Source organism: Leiobunum rupestre, chromosome 4, assembly GCF_980474605.1.
Source record: "Leiobunum rupestre chromosome 4, qqLeiRupe1.1.hap1, whole genome shotgun sequence".
NCBI classification, from domain to species: Eukaryota; Metazoa; Arthropoda; class Arachnida; order Opiliones; family Sclerosomatidae; genus Leiobunum; species Leiobunum rupestre.
Genome location: NC_143387.1, coordinates 56,619,135 through 56,640,075, shown reverse-complemented (window position 1 = coordinate 56,640,075; position 20,941 = coordinate 56,619,135). Strand labels below are relative to the sequence as shown.

General features: G+C 35.2%; 2 protein-coding genes across 2 annotated transcripts in view; both read right to left on the bottom strand.

Annotated features, from left to right (window-relative positions):
• Positions 1-8,815, bottom strand: part of LOC149948393 (1-phosphatidylinositol 4,5-bisphosphate phosphodiesterase epsilon-1-like) — a 53,710-nt gene extending 44,895 nt beyond the window's left edge. The window contains exons 1-8 of the mRNA XM_090173392.1: positions 8,699-8,815; positions 8,120-8,262; positions 7,944-8,047; positions 7,610-7,767; positions 7,489-7,534; positions 5,243-5,877; positions 2,975-3,176; positions 1,608-1,888 (exon numbers count right to left, since the gene is read on the bottom strand). Of these exons, the coding sequence (XP_090029518.1) occupies positions 1,608-1,888; positions 2,975-3,176; positions 5,243-5,877; positions 7,489-7,534; positions 7,610-7,767; positions 7,944-8,047; positions 8,120-8,262; positions 8,699-8,788 (1,659 nt within the window). The 5' untranslated portion in view covers positions 8,789-8,815. The remainder of the gene's footprint in view (positions 1-1,607; positions 1,889-2,974; positions 3,177-5,242; positions 5,878-7,488; positions 7,535-7,609; positions 7,768-7,943; positions 8,048-8,119; positions 8,263-8,698) is intronic.
• Positions 8,809-20,941, bottom strand: part of LOC149948392 (uncharacterized) — a 65,025-nt gene continuing 52,892 nt past the window's right edge. The window contains exons 6-8 of the mRNA XM_090171070.1: positions 15,456-15,886; positions 8,905-9,149; positions 8,809-8,846 (exon numbers count right to left, since the gene is read on the bottom strand). Coding sequence (XP_090027196.1) covers positions 8,809-8,846; positions 8,905-9,149; positions 15,456-15,886 — 714 coding nt within the window. The remainder of the gene's footprint in view (positions 8,847-8,904; positions 9,150-15,455; positions 15,887-20,941) is intronic.

Here is a 20,941-nt window from a genome sequence, read left to right as displayed (position 1 = left end):
GAAAGGTTTTCGGGTCAATTAATAAAAGTTGGCTTTTGTACTTTGGGTCTCCGAGACTAGTTTTGGACACGGAGAGCGGGCCGCTCCGACGCACTACGACCGGAAGTTTCTAAATTAAGCCTGGCTCACCGGGAAAGAGACTGTGCAGGGGCGGCAGACTAAAAATCATTTCCAATTAGCAAATAATCAGAGGCGGATTTTGTTCCGAGGATCGATAATAAACCAGGAAATTATATATATATACACTTGGAATGTCTAAGGATTCCCAGAGAAACGGCCCCTAATTTACAGCCGATACTTTTGCTCCGCGCCTGAATTTACGCGGAACTAGACCACTTTCTCGAGAAATATAAATTATCCAAGATTTTCAAATTTTAAATCATTTTTCTGGGAATTTTATTTTCAATTTGAAAATCTACCATTTCTTTCCTCGGAGACGGCATCTTAGCGACGGAGCCCCGTTTGGTGGCACGGTGACCATGGAGACATTCCAAGTGCACACGTATATAATTTCCTGGTTCAACTGGATACGCGTTTGACGGAGAATTAGAACGGAATGTCAACCGGCTAGAACCGACTTGCGCAAAACGGATTATCATTCAACTTTACGAAAACGCCGAAATTTGCGTCTCTAATTTTACGTCGATTGCGAAACTAGCTTGACTAAAACAGTCTTTATTATCTCCGGGATCAATTTTGTTGAATTTAACTTACTGTTAAAAACGTTCAGACTATGAAATTTTATTTGTGCCAATTAGTTGCGCATGCCATATGTATCAAAAAATTGATTAGCCTGGTCTTCTCACACTTTTTAACCAAAAAATTAGTTTATATTAAATTTAGGTGCATCGCGATAGTACAATATTTGTCCACACGAGGACTCGCGTTTTGGGTCTTCTAATTGGATTATTAATGTTGTTTAAATCTCATATGCTGTTTATAATTATTAGAGATAGCAGTAGCGGCACTTAAGCGTAAAGTAACAAGTCCACTTTGCGTATGATACATTTATTTAAGATAAAAGTAAATTGCTTATTAAAATTTAACAAACAATTTACGCAATAATGTCGTGATGATTTACCAGTATTTTTAATTATACACAAAGTGGACTTGTTCTTTTTAGTATATATTATTGTTGTTGTTCTACTTTTTCTAATAATAATTTTAGTTATTAACAGGGTGACCACAGAATATTTTTAATTCCTTTAAAGGAATTTTAGGAAATTTATCAGTGAAATATAGGAAAATATATAGGTGGGATAGGTGAAAAAGGACTTTGTAAACAAATACTTAAACAGTATTTAAAGTCGTGATGGACCGCGATATCTCATCACTACTACTGTATAATAGTTAAAATAAAATTTTAATATTTTCCGCGTTTTTGAGTGGATAATTTCCGGAATGAACGAATTAACGAAAAGACAACATTTCCGAAACAAAGCGTAAAAATTACAATTTAATTAGCTCTAATTCCTTCTAAGTACGCGCGTTTCAAGGGCTCAAAAGCTTTCCGGATAACGAGAGATATAATCTGTCGATTCGAAATGGGCAGCGTCAAAACGCGAGCGCGCGGGTGTCCCCATCTACGGGCGGAAAGAGGAACTCACCCGTTGGTATTCTTCATCTACCTCTTCCTCGTCGTCTCTCGCGTCTTCCGAAGAGTCGTGATCCTCGAGATCCAGAGTGATCTTGACGGACTCGGCCCACCACCTGTACTGATCGCCGAGGCAAGCGGCGCGACCCAGGAAGTCGCGCATCTCGCGGCAGATGGCGCCGCTGTACAGCAAATCGTTCGGACACCTGGAGGCCCAATCCTGAACTAACTGCAGCACCGCTTGAGCGTTCAACTCGCTGGGTCTCGGACTCTCAGAGGGCCTCCGAGTTTGACCTAGAATGACCGACGAAAAATCATCATAAACAAAGCGAGCCGCACGCGCGGTCAGGAAGGGAGTCATTACCCGATGCCGTTACCCCCCCTCCCGACAATCCCCCGCTTCTACCGCGCTTACTCCCACACCCGGAAAAAAATCCGATAATAACAATAAAGAAAAAAAAAAGACTATAATCGATCTAAAAGGGGCAGAGCTTGGTCCCTAGGGTGGCTTACCAACTAACTCATCCCGTATGAGAAAAGATAAATTATTGTTGTTAAGGAAATTAAAATTTGCTTTTTCTAGCACGTCCGATTTCGTTAGTAAAATAAAATACATTTTTTCTTAAAACGCTTAGACTAACGAAAAAAGGGACGATACACTCAATAAGGAGAAAAGTTAGCTTAGAGTCAACGCCCGACGCCAGCTCTGTGGCGGTGATTTTCGGTAACTTGTCATAGATGATCACGTTACAAAGAGAGTAGATGTATTTGAAACTTCTACCACCAGAGAGCACGCGTATCGCGTTGTTATTTGGAAACGCGGGTTTAACATTGAGTGTGCCGTCCCTTATTTTTTCGTCTAACAAGGAGAGTACCCGAGGTGTTTATGGCCGATTTTGTTCAAAGTCGGGCGGAATGTAGACCTATATGAGATATGAAATTTCCCAAAAGGAGACGTTGCACTACCCATTCGTTTTGCTATAGCAACGGAAAATGTTTTTGATCACTTAAAACAATAAAATGCGATTTTCTCGGTTTGAAAAAATTTGAAAATCACGAAATGTGTAATTTGGACCACATTTAGGTAAATTTCATCAAGTTTGGGTAATTTGAAACATTTTTAGGGTAAATTTGTAACAAATTTTGGGTAAAATAAGGGAAAAATCTTATTTTGGTTGTAAGTGGTCAAAAACATTTTTGGTTGCCATGGCAAATCAAATGGGTAGTGCAACGTCTCCTTTTGGGAAATTTCATATCTCATATAGGTCCACATTACGGCCGACTTTGAACTAAATCGGCCATAAACACCTCGGGTACTCTCCTTGTAAGCGCAAATACGTCGCGAACGGTGTGTATAATGGGTAGAACTTGATCGCTTACCGGGTGAAACGCTACTTGGGCTTCTACTGGTGTTGCAAGAAAGGTAGGCAGCTTCAGTGGTGGCACTTCGGATGAGTGGTCCATGGGCGTGCGACCCCCCTGGCAACTGGAGCTGGGTGCTGGAGTCAAAGGTCACCCGAGGCACTGAGCAAGACCGAGGCCGGCCTAAAGGCACATCGCTCGACGTTTCTTGAAAGGTCACCTGCCACCAAAACACATCGACACCAAAATAATTACTATAAAAACATTGATACGAATTATGTCACTACGAAAATGTCGGCTAAATTCGAAAAAGAGCTTTTCTTTAAAGGGCCTCAACGATGTTTCAAAAATCTGGGTGAAAATCTAGTAGCTCCTTCTCAGATCTGGCAAATCATAGTTAAGGTTTTTTCTAGGAAATGTGGCGAATCATATTCACGTATTTTTCTACCATATATGGGTAATCTTATTCACGGATTTATTTATCAGATCTTGACAGTAAAATTATTGGATTTTGTAGCAGATCGGGCCAATAAAATTCTAAGATTTTTTAGCAGATCTGGAATTTATTTATTTATTTATTTTTGAGCTAATACCCACATAAGCAATGTCGCTTGTGCGTGATCAAGTAACAGGTGGCCGGGTTAAAATGCGTAGGAGAGTGGTGGCAAGCCCTTCACGCTACGCGAGCCAACCGCTCCATACACTAACTATTACCGTTAACCTCAGCAAGTTTTTATGGGAAGGGGAAACCGAAGTTCTCGGGGGAATCCCCTTTAACCAGTGGGGAGAGAACTAACGCAGGAGTTGTGGTTCCGGATTTTGACACAGTGCCACTAGCTGGAATAGAACCCGGCACCTCTTGCTGCGAGGCGAAAGTGCTAACCACTCCGCCACCCCACTCTCATAACTTTGGTTTTTTCTAGGAAATCTGACGAATCATATTCACGTATTTTTCTACCATATATGGGTAATCCTATTCACGGATTTTTCATCAGATCTGATCAATCATATTCATGGATTTTTCATCAGATCTGATCAATCATATTCATGGATTTTTCATCAGATCTGATCAATCATATTCATTAATTTTTCATCAGATCTGATCAATCATATTCATGGATTTTTCATCAGATCTGATCAATCATATTCATGGATTTTTCATCAGATCTGATCAATCATTTTTAGAGATTTTTCACCAGATCTGGCCAATCATATTCATGGTTTTCTCTAGAAGATCTGACCAACCATGGTCATGGATTTGTTTAGCGCTATTTCAGGAACTCACCCGGAAACTAGCGAAATTCCAACGTGAAAGTGGCCCTTTAAATTACTTATTCAATTAAACCAAAAATTATTATAATTTAGAAAAATAGTTTTTACTTAAAATACATGTTCAATTATAATTTATTATAATAACAATAATAATAATATAATATTAACTAGCCTAACCCGAGCTTCTAAACCCAATCTAACTTAATTAAAAAAATTGAAATTAATAAAAAAAAAGATTTAACGATATAAAAGTTTTTTTTTATATAAACTAAAATGATTATGTAGAATTTTAACATCAGTCTAGAGAATTATTATTGTTTTGTAGCGACATTTTATCGTTGAGTTCATCCACCTTTTAAATAATCAACTATTTAAAAGAAAAGTCTCATTTATTTCAATTTGTGAGAGCGCCAACCTCCCAGGGGTAATCAAATAACCATGGCACGACTAAAGTGACGCTAGATTGGGCCAAAATTACTTTAAAAAAAGTTGGTCATCACCACTATGTAATTTAAACAGGGTTTAACAATCAAATTCCCTGACTTTTCCATGTTTTCCCTGATCATCTCCGGAGATTTCCCATGACTTAGTTTGGGCCTAGATTTTGTATTTTTTAACCTATATTTTAGTAAATGTTTCCTATTTGCAACAGAAATTAAATTTCCTGACATTTCCATAATTTTTAGACTAATTTTTAAAATTCCCTGACATTTCCCTGATTTTTAGACTAATTTTTAAAATTCCCTGACTTTTCCCTAATTTTTAGACTAATTTTTAAAATTCCCTGGCATTTCCCTGATTTTTAGACTAATTTAAAAATTTCCCTGATATATCCCTGATTTTTAGACTAATTTTAAAAATTACCTGACATTTCCCTGATTTTTAGACTAATTTTTAAAATTCCCTGATTTTTGTACCCATATTCAAATTCCCAGACTTTGCCAGGAATTCCAGGTTTTCCAGATACCGTGGAAACCCTGTAAAATAAATATCCTTTTGGAACGAAAAACGCACCTGACAATCAAAATCGGGCAAATTTTGTAGCTCCCTTTGAAAAGCCGCAATGTCGGCGGCGCTAGTGGACAAGCTATCACTCTCGGACACCAGACTGGGCTCGGGCGTGGCCAGCTTGGCCTTCTTGCGGCGCAATGACGCGAACCGGAAGCCGCCGCGCTTGTGCGGGGTCGGCGAGTTGGAAGGGGTCACTTCCGTGCTGGCCGAAGTTCGTTCCGCCGACGCGCTCTTGTCCTTGCTGCCCCGCTTGACCCACAGCGGCTGCGTCATCGTCAGGGTCACCGAAGTGACCGGCACCGTGCTTTGAATGACCACCCGCGTGTCCATGACCCCGAGCGAAGGCGCCGCGCTCTTGACCGAGCTGCGCCGGTCCAAGTGCGGCGTCGAACAGTTGATGGTCAAGTTGACCTTCCGCCGCAGCCGCAGCGAATCTTCGGACTCCGAGGGTCCCGGCGTGACCGTAGCCGAACTGACGCTGCCCCGGGAGCCCCCGCCGACCACGTGCCGATGGACCAGCCCGCCGAGCAGACGGTGTTGCAGCAGGCGCAGAGTTATCAGTGGGTCGGCCACCACAGGCAACGTGGACAAATAATACAAAGAGCTCTCCGGTGTCAGCGATAAGTAGCCGCGAGAGTCTGAAAGAGAACAACAACGTTAAATCTATAACTAACTATATTTATAACAATTTCTCCTTAAATAAAACTAAGTTAACGTACATTAGAAGGAACAATATCCCAACTGTGCCAAAGGTAAATACTAACAAAAAACTAAAATCGATCTTCTACAGCGGTGTAAAACTATTTAATAACTGTATAAATACTGAAATTAAGACTTTAAATCATTTTAAAAACGAAGCCAAGAAAATTGTAACTCTATGTAACTAATCAGAGGTTGTATATGGCCAAAAAGTCATTTTTGACTTGGCCTATTGCTTTGTAGATGTCATTTTTTATCAGGAAAATAAATTACCAAATTATTATATTATTTGAAAATATTTCTTCGATATTTGAAAATTTTATTAAAATTAGCAACTACAATTTTAAATTATTAGTTTGTTAGGGTGGACCAAACAAATATCTAAAACCTAGAATATTATGTCTGATGAGGTCTATAAGTCGCTTGAAGACTTGGCCCTCCAACAACTAATGAAATTTTAACATAAATATTTTGAATTTCAATTATTCCCGGAAGAAAAACCACGCCCCCTCCCATTTTATTTTATTTTAAACCGGTACAACTGCTGGCTCTATCAGAGTCCTTGCTACAACCTAGGAGCAACAAACACAACACCCCACACAAGGAGAACGCAACCCGTCAAAAGTTGTGGATTTTCTGGCGTACGTTTTTCATTGGCTAGACGCTTTAGCGCCTGCTGCCGTCGGAAGGGGAAAATTCGGAAATTGTCTTCCCCCTTTCCGTAAAACGTTCAGCGTAAACGTTCGTCCAATGAAATTCGTACACAACCCTTCGTTAGCGTGTTTAAAGGCTAGCTGCGTTCTCCTTGTGTTTGTTGCTCCTAGCTACAACTAACAAGGAGACATCCCGAAGTGTAACCCACCGATTTTGTTCAAACTCGGGGGATTGGTAGACGTTCATGTATGATGAAAAATCCTAAAGGGAATTTATTCAATGGGCAACCATTTTGCCATGGCAACGAAAAATGTTTTTGACAACAAAAAATTTTCCCATTGAAAATAACATGGGATTCTGACCGATTCCTGTGAAAAATTTAAACAAATTTCCAAATTTGGAAAATGCCAAAAAAGAAAAAAGAAATAAAACTTGACAATAAAAACATCAAAATTGATCAACTTTTGATCAATTTGAGGTCAAAATCCCATGTTATTTTCAATGGGAAAATTTAATATTTTGTATTATCAAAAACATTTTTCGTTGCCATGGCAAAACGGTTGCCCATTGAATAAATTCCCTTTAGGATTTTTCATGATTCATGAACGTCTACCAATCCCCCGAGTTTGAACCGAATCGGTGGGTTACACTTCGGGATGTCTCCTTGTAAGTCGGAAGAGCAGAGACTGAGAATCAATTAGTAAAATAACCAATTCGTGACAACATCTCTAGGGTATTGAAATCCAAAATTTCAATTTTTAATTAAATTAAACTTTAAAACTAAAATCCACTAAATATTTATTCGTAAATTTTAGTAGCTTAAATTGAAGGGTTAATCACCCTAGAAAACTAATAAATCTGTTGAATAAGCAATTTTTGGAGGTCACAATTTTTACCTGTAACTGGATCCGTATCGATTTGATAAGCGCCGCAGAGTTCTCGCTGTAATCATATATAATATAATCCATTATGCAAATTCCATTAATTAAGCTATTGCTAAAAAGACGGTAGACGAACTTCGCAGTTTTTTAACATTTCCAGGACGACCGCTTCCAGCGACGCTCCCACGATGGCGTCGTCACTGTCCCTAACAATAGGCGGCGCTAAAGACGTTTGCAATATGTAGTTGTCTTCCTGGGAATCCACTAACGTGGTTGGAGGAGTAGTTTCCTGTTCTGAAAGTAATAAAACAAAATGAAACAATTCGTCTAAAATTTGGCCTACTGGCGCCTGTAGAAGTGTTCTACACGCGCTACACCGGTGTTCAGGGAGAAGTAAATTAACAGGTATAAACCTACTAGCGCCATCTCTACGTGAGAAACGGAAGAATATGACGAAAGGCGAAACTTACCCAATAGGTCAAATAAATAGACTTTATTACGTAATCGAGTCTCGTGACCCAAATAGACCAAAATTCTGGCAGCGTGGTGTTTAACAAATCGGGCGTACTTCGTGCTAGATTGAAATGAAAAATACCCCGTTAATGATAATTGCGTAAAGTAAAACGGAGAAACGCGATAGACTAACCTATGATTTGTATAATACCACTCGTCAGATGGCAGCACCAACTGCGTTATGCAATCCGGAAAGTCAGCTTCGTGCAAAGCATCATGATGGCGAGGGTCCATCGCCAAAGTAGCTCCAATTTGCAAGGCCAAACATAACAATTGCTACCAGTAAAATAACATCGGTTAATTGACGTCAAACAATTTCCCAAATTAGAATCCCTAATATAACCGAAAATAATAGCCCACCCCCAGCTATATTCGAATTTATTTTAACGTAACTACGTATAAAACCATAAAATATCCCGGGAAATTTTTATCTGTGAAAATTTTAAGGTTTATAGCATTTTTGAGGGGGTGGAAAGGGGGGAAAAGGTGGGAAAAGTTTTTGGCGCAATAAAAAGTATTCACTTCAACTAGTTGAGGGAAAAAAAGAGTTTAAAACGCACGGTTTATTATCAGTAATAAAAACAGGCGGGCTATCTCTGGGGTCATTAAAACATTTTTTCTAGTCCCTACGCTAACGACGGCTTATCAGGCAGCGTACGTGCACCGCGCCAGTTAATACGAAGCAAAAAAGAAGGTAGATGTCGCGACTTACGGGGTCGTTTGTACTGTCCATAGCTGAGGCGAGAATTTTGAGGTGACCCTCCTCGACTAATTTCTTTTGAATTTCCGCAGACTGAGACATAAAAAGTAAACATCTAGCACTTAGGATTTGAAGACAATGGTAACTACAATAGCGCCATCTATGTTTCAAAGCGGTAAACAAGGTAATTATAAAAGTGAAAAAAGAATTTGTGTTACGGTTGTATTTCGGGGTAGCGTGGACTGACCTGTGTCCGTGCGTACAGTGCTGCCGGGTTCCGACCACTCTCTTGTGCAAAGTTATCGCGTTGTTTAATACGGACAGTAGAATTTCAGTGCCGGAAGAGAGGACATCGAGCACGCTCTCGGTAGGTGGCTCCGCACGCTTGAACCGGAAGGCCTTCAAATCTTCTCCTTCCGCTTCCTTAGAAGCGGAAGCTTTACCGCTTCCGGGAGACCACCATCTAAATACGAGACCAAAAAATCAAAGCTTATCCTAGCATCCCTTAAAACTTGTCGATTTTATCGTTTATGCGCGGGTTCCAGAGTTAATGGAAATGGAAGGAGGTTGGCGAACTCATAGATCATTCTCCCCACTGATAGGGGCACCAATTATTACGAAACCATGTTTCACATATTTCATTATTTAAAATAATGACGGAAAATAGACTTCTAGTATATGAATTATAATTATAATTATATTAACATATAAATAATGTTTTATTTGACAAATTAAATTCGGTCAAAAGTACCACCTCATTTTAATATTGCGAACAAGTTAAATTGAATACTACGGAAGTACTCCGCTTAAAATCTAAAAACGAAGTCTGTAATAAAGTTAATTGTACCTTCGAGGCTTCGACCAAGAACAGATCGAAGCAAATGAGAACAAACAAACCGGTATTTATTCCACGATACACTCTTTGACGATTTTTGCGGGCGAAGTTCAACTGAGCCATATATGTCAAAATCACCATCTGTTATTAAATAACACTTCGAAATTTAAAAATAGTCGTACGAATTATATTCAAATAATTTTATTTTTATATTTTTTCATAATTTAATATTTTTACAATATTGATAATTAAAAATTATAATAGTTATATAAATTATATTAATAATAATATTTAGTATGTTATGTTAATACATAACACGTAATTATCAATAATTATTATTTAAGTTGAACCATTAAAATATATTAATATTTATAATTGTAAAAATAACTTAATATTTTTTATCACCCCAAAATGTATATAAGAATAATATAATAATACTACTACGTTTGTTAGTTCTCAGTTGCTTGGATCCGTTCTTGCTTAAACCAACAAATAAGGTGTGGTACACTCAATATAAGGTACGTCGAAAGCGCCTCCTCTCGTGAAAGAAGCGTGAAATATATCTACTCATATGTTACATGATGTCTACACGCAGAGCTAAGATCTTAATAGACAAACCGTAAACAATTTCTAATCTTCCTACAAGTTCCACCTAGGAGCAACAAACATAGTACCCCACACAAGGAGAACGCAACCCGTCAAAAGTCGTTCATTTTCTTGCGTACAGTTTTCATTGGTCAGACGCTTTAGCGCCTGCTGCCGTCGGAAGGGGAAAATTCGGAAATTGTCTTCCCCCCCCCCCCGCCCGTAAAATGTTCAGTGTAAAGGCTCGTCCAATTAAATTTGTACACAACACTGCGTTAGCGTGTTTAAAGGCTAGCTGCGTTCTCCTGGCGTTTGTTGCTCCGAGCTGCCACAACCATTTGTAATATAAGGCTAATTATTTCTCAAGATTATTTTATTAAATTTAAATCGAATTTATTGTTTGAGTAGACAAGTTTCGGAAAACCACCACCCCAGCGCTGTCGTCGGTCGTTGCTCGAAGCTAACTTATCTCCCTATTGAGATAATGGCCGTCCCATTCTTTACTAAAGTATAAACGCTAAGATTTTAGACAGTAATTTTCCTTAACGCAAATATCGGTAATTTTAATTGCAAGGGGGGGGGGGGGTTAGGTAGGGGGAAAAGGGCGTTAAGAAGGCGTCAGAAAGGGCCTTAAAAATGTAGGTCCAGCAAGAGCTATTTCGGGCTTGGCCCTGGGGAACGGGTAGATCTACAAAGGGTAATCGGCCGAAAATGTATTATAAACCCGCTGCAGAAACGACAATTGTAGGTGGCACCCGCTGCTCGTTATTAATTGGACTTTGTACGAGCGAAGACGGGCGCTGGGCTGGGCTACCTTGACGCCATCTAGGGGTCATCATTCCGCCCGGGAGATAATTTTTTTTAAATGAAAATATCGTATTACGGCGCCCTCTGTATATATTAAGCGGCGGCTCCGTTCGGCGTTCTGACGCTGCGGATTGCTGCCAGTGGAATTATGGATTGGACGGTCCACCTCTCCTCTCTGATTCACTCCTTTGATATTGTTTTCAGGCGCCGATTCTAGCTCCCTCTGTCGACGCGTGCCGTCTCCTCCTGACCACCGTCGGAAAAAATATGTTCGACCCATTATCTCCGGCTTATAGGTTTGACCATTACGTCCGTGTGTCTTTAAAAATATATTTTGCCGAAATAAGTGCCGTCGAAGTTTCTTAAAAATAATCAGAGTGATGTAAATTACGCGATTTCGAACGTTTTGCTGTGGTAAATTATAGGAAAAAGTGTGCGGGAGATCGCGAGGGGTTGGACATTGAGAAATAAATTTACGGGGTTTTGCAAATACAGTGCAGTTTTCAGAATTTTTCCTATATTCTTGGATTTTTCTAAAATTCAAATGTATTTTAAAAAATACACGGATTAGTATTTTTAATATCCTAGTGGTAGGCCAACGTGTTGTGCGGTTGGCCTACCACTAGGATATTTGCGCGGCGCGAAGTAAACTTAAAGGAAAACAGGCAGAAGAAAACCTAGGCCTTTAAGGATTTTTCTGTTGGATTTGTGAATTTTTTCAAAATCTATCTGTATTTTTAACAAAATCCACGGATTTATATTTTTTGGTGGATTTTAGTATTTTTCTCTACTATTTTGAGGATTTGTTGATATATCTTTAAATTTCTAAGTATCCTAACTGATTTGTACTGATTTTATGTATTTGAATATTTTATTTATGGATTTTACCCTTGGATTTTGTAAATTTTCGTTTTTACTGGACAATTTCGTGGATTTGAGAATTTTTTCGGTGAATTTTGTAGATTTGCTAGAAATTCGCGATTCTTATAAAAATACCAAATCATTGATAAATTGTTTTACGGAATGTTTCTGAATGTTCGATCCCTTGGAATATTGAAAAAGGCCTTAAACTACTTAATTAACTTATTATCTCGGTCTTTAAAGGTTTTAGTAGTCGGTACCAAATTCTCAAAACTTTAAAAAAACACTCGAAATAAAACCCGAATCAATTGAAAGAGAAGGGTTACAAACCTTCGTACAACGCGACGTCTTATTCCGATTCGAAGCAAACACAAAAAAAGGCGGGTGCGGGAAGGCAAAGGAAACACCACCGATTTTTGATGATTTATAAACGTTCAAAAATCAATAGCCGGAGCTCCTTTTTATAGTATTTTTCAAAGTGAAATTAATACTAATATAGGGCTAAATCAATGGGTAAAGAAGAAACAAGAGGTCGCGATCAAACCCTTCCACGCTGAATAATTCCAGCCCTTCTAAATTGAAATACACCGTCAACAGAAATGAGATTGGAATCGCAACGCCGCCTTCATAAGCAGCTCGTTCCCGCGGGGCGGCGCAGTCTAAATTACAAATTGGGGAACTCTTTAACGAAAGGATTGCTCTCAAAATTTATCTGTATTTTCTCTTTCTGGGCAAGGCTCTCGGTGAAATGGAGGACATTTTGCCTGAACTCTAGCGCTCCAGGAATTTCGGCAGCTATTCGAGCGAGGAATATAAGTTTTTATAACGTTCTTTTTTCGCGACGCGTTTTTCGAAAGTTTTAAAAGGAAGAGGAGGAGATAGACTCAAATTCAAAGCGACCTCTAGCGAGAAATATTGGAAGCTGATTTTGCCAGAAAATTGGAGCCGCGTATAGTGTAACTACGGTTCTACGTACCGACGATTTTTTTAATATTTTATTTTTCAATCCCAAAAGTCCGGATAATTTGGGAACTTTTTTTGGCCGCTGGTGCCGGGGGCGTTGCGAAATTTGAACGCGCCAATTAAGTTAGGCCAAAGAATAATTTTTTCTTTCTCTTTGGATGGCCGAAAATAAAACCTTCCCCGGAAACCGTGATTCATTTGCTAGTTATAATGTGTCACTATTAAATTTTATATTACCACCGTTTCATGGAAATTCGTAATCTGATATACTCTGTTAATTCTACTTTAAAACAGTGAAAGTTTCGAGTCAAACCGTTCGTTTTAGCTAACTTCCATCTTCCTACGCTGCTATTTTTACTCGCGTGACATTTTACAGGGGCTAAAATAAGAATTTTTTAGAACTGCCCAAACTAAACTAAACCCGAGGGGCAGGTCACTTCCATTTTGGGTGCGTCTTAATCATAGTAAAATGATTAAATCAGGGTAATCAAGATTAAAAAATCTAATCAAGATTAGAAAATCTAATCACGATTTAAACGAGATTTAATCATTCTAATCATGATCTAATCTTTTTATTCAGGATTTAATCATTTTCATTAGATTTAATCATTTTAATTAGATTTAATAATATAAATTAGATTTAATCATTTTAATTAGATTTAATAATTTTAATTAGATTTAATAATTTTAATTAGATTTAATTACTTTAATTATGTTCAATCCTTTTAATTAGATTTAATCATTTTAATTAGATTTAATCATTTTAATTAGATTTAATCATTTTAATTAGATTTAATCATTTTAATTAGATTTAATCATTTTAATTATATTTAATCATTTTAATTAGATTTAATCGTTTTAATTAGATTTAATCATTTTAATTAGATTTAATCATTTTAATTAGATTTAATCCTTTTAATTAGATTTAATCCTTTTAATTAGATTTAATCATTTTAATTATATTTAATAATTTTAATTAGATTTAATCCTTTTAATTAGATTTAATCCTTTTAATTAGATTTAATCATTTTAATTATATTTAATAATTTTAATTAGATTTAATCATTTTAATTAGATTTAATCATTTTAATTAGATTTAATCAATTTAATTAGATTTAATAATTTTAATTAGATTTAATAATTTTAATTAGATTTGATCATTTAAATTAGATTTAATCATTTTAATTAGATTTAATCACTTTAATTATGTTTAATCCTTTTAATTAGATTTAATCATTTTAATTAGATTTAATCATTTTAATTAGATTTAATCATTTTAATTAGATTTAATCCTTTTAATTAGATTTAATCATTTTAGTTAGATTTAATCCTTTTAATTATATTTAATCATTTTAATCACGATTTAATCAATATAATCGGTCGAATCGAGAATTTATCATTAAAATCAAAACTAAAGTACGATTTAATCGTACTAATCACGATATAATTTTTTTAATCAGGATCTAATCATTTAAAACAGATTTAATCATTTTAATCATATTTAAACATTCACATTAAACGTGATTTAATCAACTTAATCGTGATTAAATTGAATTTAATCAAAATAATCACGATTAAATCGGATTTAATCTTTTGAGGGGTGCGTCGTTAATCAAGGAAGTGACCGGCCCCTCGACTAAACCCCCAAAACATTATTTCAATGACGAATATTTTAACAAAATTACGAAAAAAGGGCTGTAAATAAGTAATTTAGTTAGCGGCGTTTGTCGAGATGTACCGGAAAGACCCACCGACATCTCCCATGAGGTAATCAGATATTTTACATTTTTATACTTTTTGGCGATAAATTCTCAGCCCAAATCCGAACTGCCTACTATTTTAGGCCCTGAAATTCATCGAAAGGGTATAATTATGGACGTCCCTTTTGGTAAAATGAACTGCAGTTGACAAAATTAAGTTTTTGATGATTTTTTTTAGGACTTAAAATTAAATCCCGCCGCAGAATAAGATTTTTTATACAGCACAAGAAATATTTTTTGTCCACGGATGAAATCTGCCTCAAATCGACTTTTTAAAGCCGCAAATATTAAAATTTGACCTCAGATAAAATATTAATAAAGAAAAAGAATATACATTTTTATTTTATTTTTTAATAGACTTTTAAAAGTAAATTATTAAAAGTAAATTTGCCCATTTTTTATTGCAATACTAAAGCCTTACCGTCCATTTGAGGTCGACCACGTTTTCGTTTTTCACGTATGGGAATTATTTTAGCATTATTCGGAACTTGTACAAGTTTAAGATAAATTGCAATTCCAAATATATGTTTGCATTTGTATTGTTTAAGAAAAATTGGACAGGTACACGAACCTCTTGCCAATGACCCTCGTCAATTTCAACTAACCACAATGCCGATTTGAAAGTGTTACAAATGAAAATTGATCAAACTGCGGATAGTTTTTTTGTATAGCGGTTTTTTAAATTCCATTTGCGGTAAATAGCATCTGTGAAAATTAATTTTTATTTGCAGTAAAAAAATTATTTTTTTTGAAGAAATATTTCCGCGAGTGAAAAAATGGGATAGATTTGCCAAACTCTACGCTTCTCTCCCCAATTCTACCCCCTTCGAAACTGCCCCCAACGGTCAAAATTTTATTTCTACGCCCATTTGTTTTTTACACTTCTTTAGTAATAATACGCTTTTGGTTAAACGTAATGTCTACCTTTAGGGGAAAACGGGAGATGGAGGGATGTTACCTGTGTCCGGACGACTCGCCGTCGTGTTTGAGCCTCCAGGGAAGAAGCGAGGAAGGCCGGAGGTGGTGTCCGAGCACGGCGCTGGCCACGACGCCCGTGCTGCCGATCAGGACGTTCTCGGCCATGGACGCCACCCCGCCGATGAGTCCCGAGGCGGCCACGGCCGTCACGCCCATCTTGCCCAACTGCGGCGCCACCGAGTGGATGCCGCCTCGGCACACCTTCTTGACCTTGACGTGCGTCAGACGCTGCACCACGCACGCGTCCATCAGCTTGTTGATGGTCAAAAGACCCGTGTATTGCAAAGACTGCCCGCCCCGGAGGCATCCGACGCCCACCGGAAGTAGATGACACACGAACGTGGTTAGTTTCACTCTGGACGCTTCGGACATTGGCGCTCCCGCTGACGGACAGCAATCATCCACGGCCGTCTAAGACGAAAATAAAGACACCAAATTAATATGTAAAATTTTTATACATGCATTTAATATATACAATTAATATAAGTAAATTAAATATATAAATTAATATAAATTAATATAAATAAATTAAATATATAAATTAATATAAGTAAATTAAATATATAAATTAATATAAGTAAATTAAATATGTAAATTAATATAAGTAAATTAAATATATAAATTAATATAAGTAAATTAAATATATAAATTAATACAAGTAAATTAAATATATAAATTAATATAAGTAAATTAAATATATAAATTAATATAAGTAAATTAAATATATAAACTAATACAAGTAAATTAAATATATAAATTAATATAAGTTAATTAAATATATAAATTAATATAAGTAAATTAAATATATAAATTAATATAAGTAAATTAAATATATAAATTAATATAAGTAAATTAATTATATATTAATTTTAATACATCCATTTAAAATTATTATATACGATTTTAATATATCCATTTAAAATTATTATATACGATTTTAATATATCCATTTAAAATTATTATATACGATTTTAATATATCCATTTGAAATTATTATATACGATTTTAATATATCCATTTAAAATTATTATATACGATTTTAATAAATTCATTTAAATTTATTATAAAGGATATTAATATAAAAATTTATTACAAAAGATTTTAATATGTAAACTTATTACAAAAGATTTTAATATGTAAATTTATTATAAAAGATTTTAATATGTAAATTTATTATTTAGGATTTTATTATGTAAATTTATTATTTAGGATTTTATTATGTAAATTTATTATTTAGGATTTTATTATTATTATTATAATAAAAGATTTGAATATGTAAATTTATAGTAAAAGATTTGAATATGTAAATTTATAATAAAAGATTTTAATATGTAAATTTATAATAAAATATTTTAATATGTATATTTATAATAAAAGATTTTAATATGTAAATTTATTATTTAGGATTTTATTATGTAAATTTATAATAAAAGATTTTAATATGTAAATTTATAATAAAAGATTTTAATATGTAAATTTATTATTTATTATTTTATTATGTAAATTTATAATAAAAGATTTTAATATGTAAATTTATTATTTAGGATTTTAATATGTAAATTTATTATATATGATTTAAATATGTAAATTTTTATATAGGATTTTAATATTAAATTTTTATACATAATTTTAATACTTAATTGTATTAAATATTAATTTAATACGTAACTTTATCATATATTAATTTTTTTATTAATAATATAGAGTAAAGCCTATTTAATCAGATCTGTTGCTTTTTATTAACCTTTTGACGTACCTGTAAAATCAATGATGAAAAAATAATTATTTTTAACCTTATCTTTAAATTAGTAAAATATTAAAACAAATTTAAATTGAAATCAAATCCATTGTAAAACGTCAATCGTAATATTACACCAACACGGTCAAAAACTGACAATGAACGTTATTGGGCGATCAATTTGTTTAATTGGGCCCGAACGACGGAGCAAATATAATCCGGAAGAACTGTCGGCGCGCTTGAGCGGCCGAAATAAAGTAGCCGCCGTCATCCAGCGGGGAAGATGGAAAAACCAGGAGTAGATATATAGCTATATATTTCCGAGGCAGAGCCCAAAAAAGTGCCAAACGCCGCTGCAACCAGCTCCGACAATCAATATCCGCTGACACCTCTCCTTTCAAAGGGTTACCCTACACCGACTTCTCTCTTACGTCGTTAGCGAGCAGTCGTCGCGCAATGCCCCAGAGCTGTGCCAGGTAAGATGGTCGTCCCGCGACGGCCCACCTGACATCATCTCCGCCCGAAAATCGATACCTGCAGATCGTTTAAAACTGGCGACCGCTTAAGATGGAAATACCACAGAGCCGCTTTACTCGAATCGATGAGAATCTAGAGAGGATATTTTTTCGAAGCGTTTGTTCGGACGTTTGGGAAAAGAACGCGAGCGTAACCAAAATTATTTAGATAAACTCCATCAGTTACTGAAATACTAAATACAGGTTGGTTCGTTGGATTCATCGCGTCCGACTTACGTACTGCTACGTTTCTATTATCACATTTGAACATTTGGAATATTATCTGACTCGTAAAGGTTCGAAATGTTTAGACTCCAAAATTTCCGAAATTATTAGACTTTGAAGTATGTAAAATATCAGAATCAGAAGTAGGTAAAATGTATCAGTCTCGAAAGTATGTAAAATGTATCAGACTCAAAAGTATGTAAAATGTATCGTATTCGAAAGTATGTAAAATGTATCAGACTCGAAAGTATGTAAAATGTATCGTATTCGAAAGTATGTAAAATGTATCACACTCAAAAGTATGTAAAATGTATCGTATTCGAAAGTATGTAAAATGTATCACACTCAAAAGTATGTAAAATGTATCAGACTCGAAAGTATGTAAAATGTATCAGACTCAAAAGTATGTAAAATGTATCAAACTCGAAAGTAGGTAAAATGTATCAGACTCGAAAGTATGTAAAATGTATCAGACTCGAAAGTATGTAAAATGTATCAAACTCAAAAGTAGGTAAAATGTATCAGACTCAAAAGTATGTAAAATGTATCAGACTCGAAAGTATGTAAAATGTATCAGGCTCGAAAGTATGTAAAATGTATCAGACTCAAAAGTATGTAAAATGTATCAGACTCGAAAGTATGTAAAATGTATCAGACGCAAAAGTATGTAAAATGTATCAGACGCAAAAGTATGTAAAATGTATCAGACTCAAAAGTATGTAAAATGTATCAGACGCAAAAGTATGTAAAATGTATCAGACGCAAAAGTATGTAAAATGTATCAGACTCAAAAGTATGTAAAATGTATCAGACTCGAAAGTATTTTAAATGTATCAGTCTCGGAAGTATCAAATTGACGAGTTAGAGATAGAAAAGGTTTAACGATATAATATAATAATACAATATATTTTACAAATATTTGCAATCTGATTTCTTTTAATATGAAATTTATCAAAACCTTATTTTAGAGTATTTCGTTAAATGCAATAATTTCCGAAAAGAAAAAAAATAACTCGTGATCTTTTACGCTTTCCAAAAATATGGTTTCCCAGGGTGCAATACGGTATTTGTGGTGCACCCTCCAACGTCTGAAAGGACTTTCTACGCCCCTGGTGACCCACGCTTGTCTCAAAAGTAGGGTTCCTATTCAATTGTCTATGCACTCTTTTCCGGAAATATTTTTTATCGTGTATTTTTATGGGTTTCCTATACCGTACCGCAGCTGTTCGAATCTAAAATGGAATGTATAGCTTTGGAAATTCACTACGAAATGTATTCAATTATACGCCACGTATCTATCAATCTATTAAAAGTGAAACTCTACCATTTCATTTTGTAAAGACTTCAAAATCCATAGCGGATCGTATTTTCGACGTACTCGGTTTGCGATTAATAATAAACACCTTTATCATTTCTACCAGTGGTAGTAAATTCGCCACTGGCTAAAATGTCAAATTTGTATAGCAAAGACCTCCCAATTTACGGACTGTTGAATCCAGCTCGTGATTAAAAACAATCTACATTATTTTCTATAGGAAAATCAATCGTTTCTGTTACACCTTAAAGAGGTTGTTACGGTATGTAGAATGTAAATTGGAAGTCATGTTTTCAGTTATATCAAAAGTAGCATAAGACCCAAAAGTGTGTCAGCTGTACCTTCGCGCCTATTATAATTTCTAGTGAGACCTAGTCACACTATAGACTACATAACCTATACTAGTTGGAATAGTACTATCAACATTATATTTAGTCGATAGTCTGGCGCGATTATCTCTTCGATTTACTCGCCCGTAGACATACGTTCTAAAACGCCTCACTCGGCGGCGCTGGAGTACCTCGATTTTGATGACGTATTTTTCAAACCCCCCTTTGTTCCCCTGTTTTACTTTGCGACAAACTCTCATTACGAACTATACAGTTCTGACACACTTTTGGGTCTTATGCTACTTTTGGTTATATATAACACCGTCTCTACAAATGGCCTTTTCACTGTACGTAGCGCCACGTCGCGGTCAACCCAAGAAGCTCGTAAACGGCTGGATTTTCGTCGGATAAGCAGACGATTTAGGTTTTTATTATAAAAAATCGTCTGCTTAGTAGACGAAAACTCATCAGTTTGTTGGTAAACTAACACGTTGTTTTTGATAATGATCGTCAGTTTTTAACATAAATTATTATGTTTTTGATAATAATCGTGATTTTGTAACATAAATTATTATGTTTTACAATAAATTATTATGTTTTTAAATAAATTATTATGTTTTTAAATAAATTATTATGTTTTTAAATAGATTATTATGTTTTAAATAAATTATTATGTTTTTAAATAAATTATTATGTTTTTAAATAAATTATTATGTTTTTAAATAAATTATTATGTTTTTAAATAAATTATTATGTTTTAAAATAAATTATTATGTTTTTAAATAAATTATTATGTTTTTAAATAAATTATTATGTTTTTAAATAAATTATTATGTTTTTAAATAAATTATTATGTTTTTAAATAAATTATTATGGTTTTAAATAAATTCAATAATGTATTTATTTATACTCAGGGAGAATGAATATGTCGAGATTATTTTTAGCGTTTCTCCAATTCCACCCGTTGGGGCCCCCGGTATGCTCCTCCGCTTTAATAAAATCAAATAATACTGCAATCTCATTGGTTCTTAAAAATTACGTTTTTCGACGCGATTAACGCCGCTGCGAGGACGCAAATAATAAGACCGCCTCCTCCCCCCCCCCCCTTAGCGTGACGGGGTTAGGGCCTCAACGTGTCCGTCGATAGCAAAGACTATATATACGCTTCGCTTACTAGACAGGCGTCTCCATACAAGAAACCTGTTAACACTTTCGAAACTTCAAACACGGGAGAAGCCTTTGACCAGCCGTTAGAGGCGCCACTAGTAGCACTCTGATGCGCGGAGAAAATTTTGACCATCGTCAGCTATCGTATGCAAGCTGAGCTATTGAGCACGCCAGTCT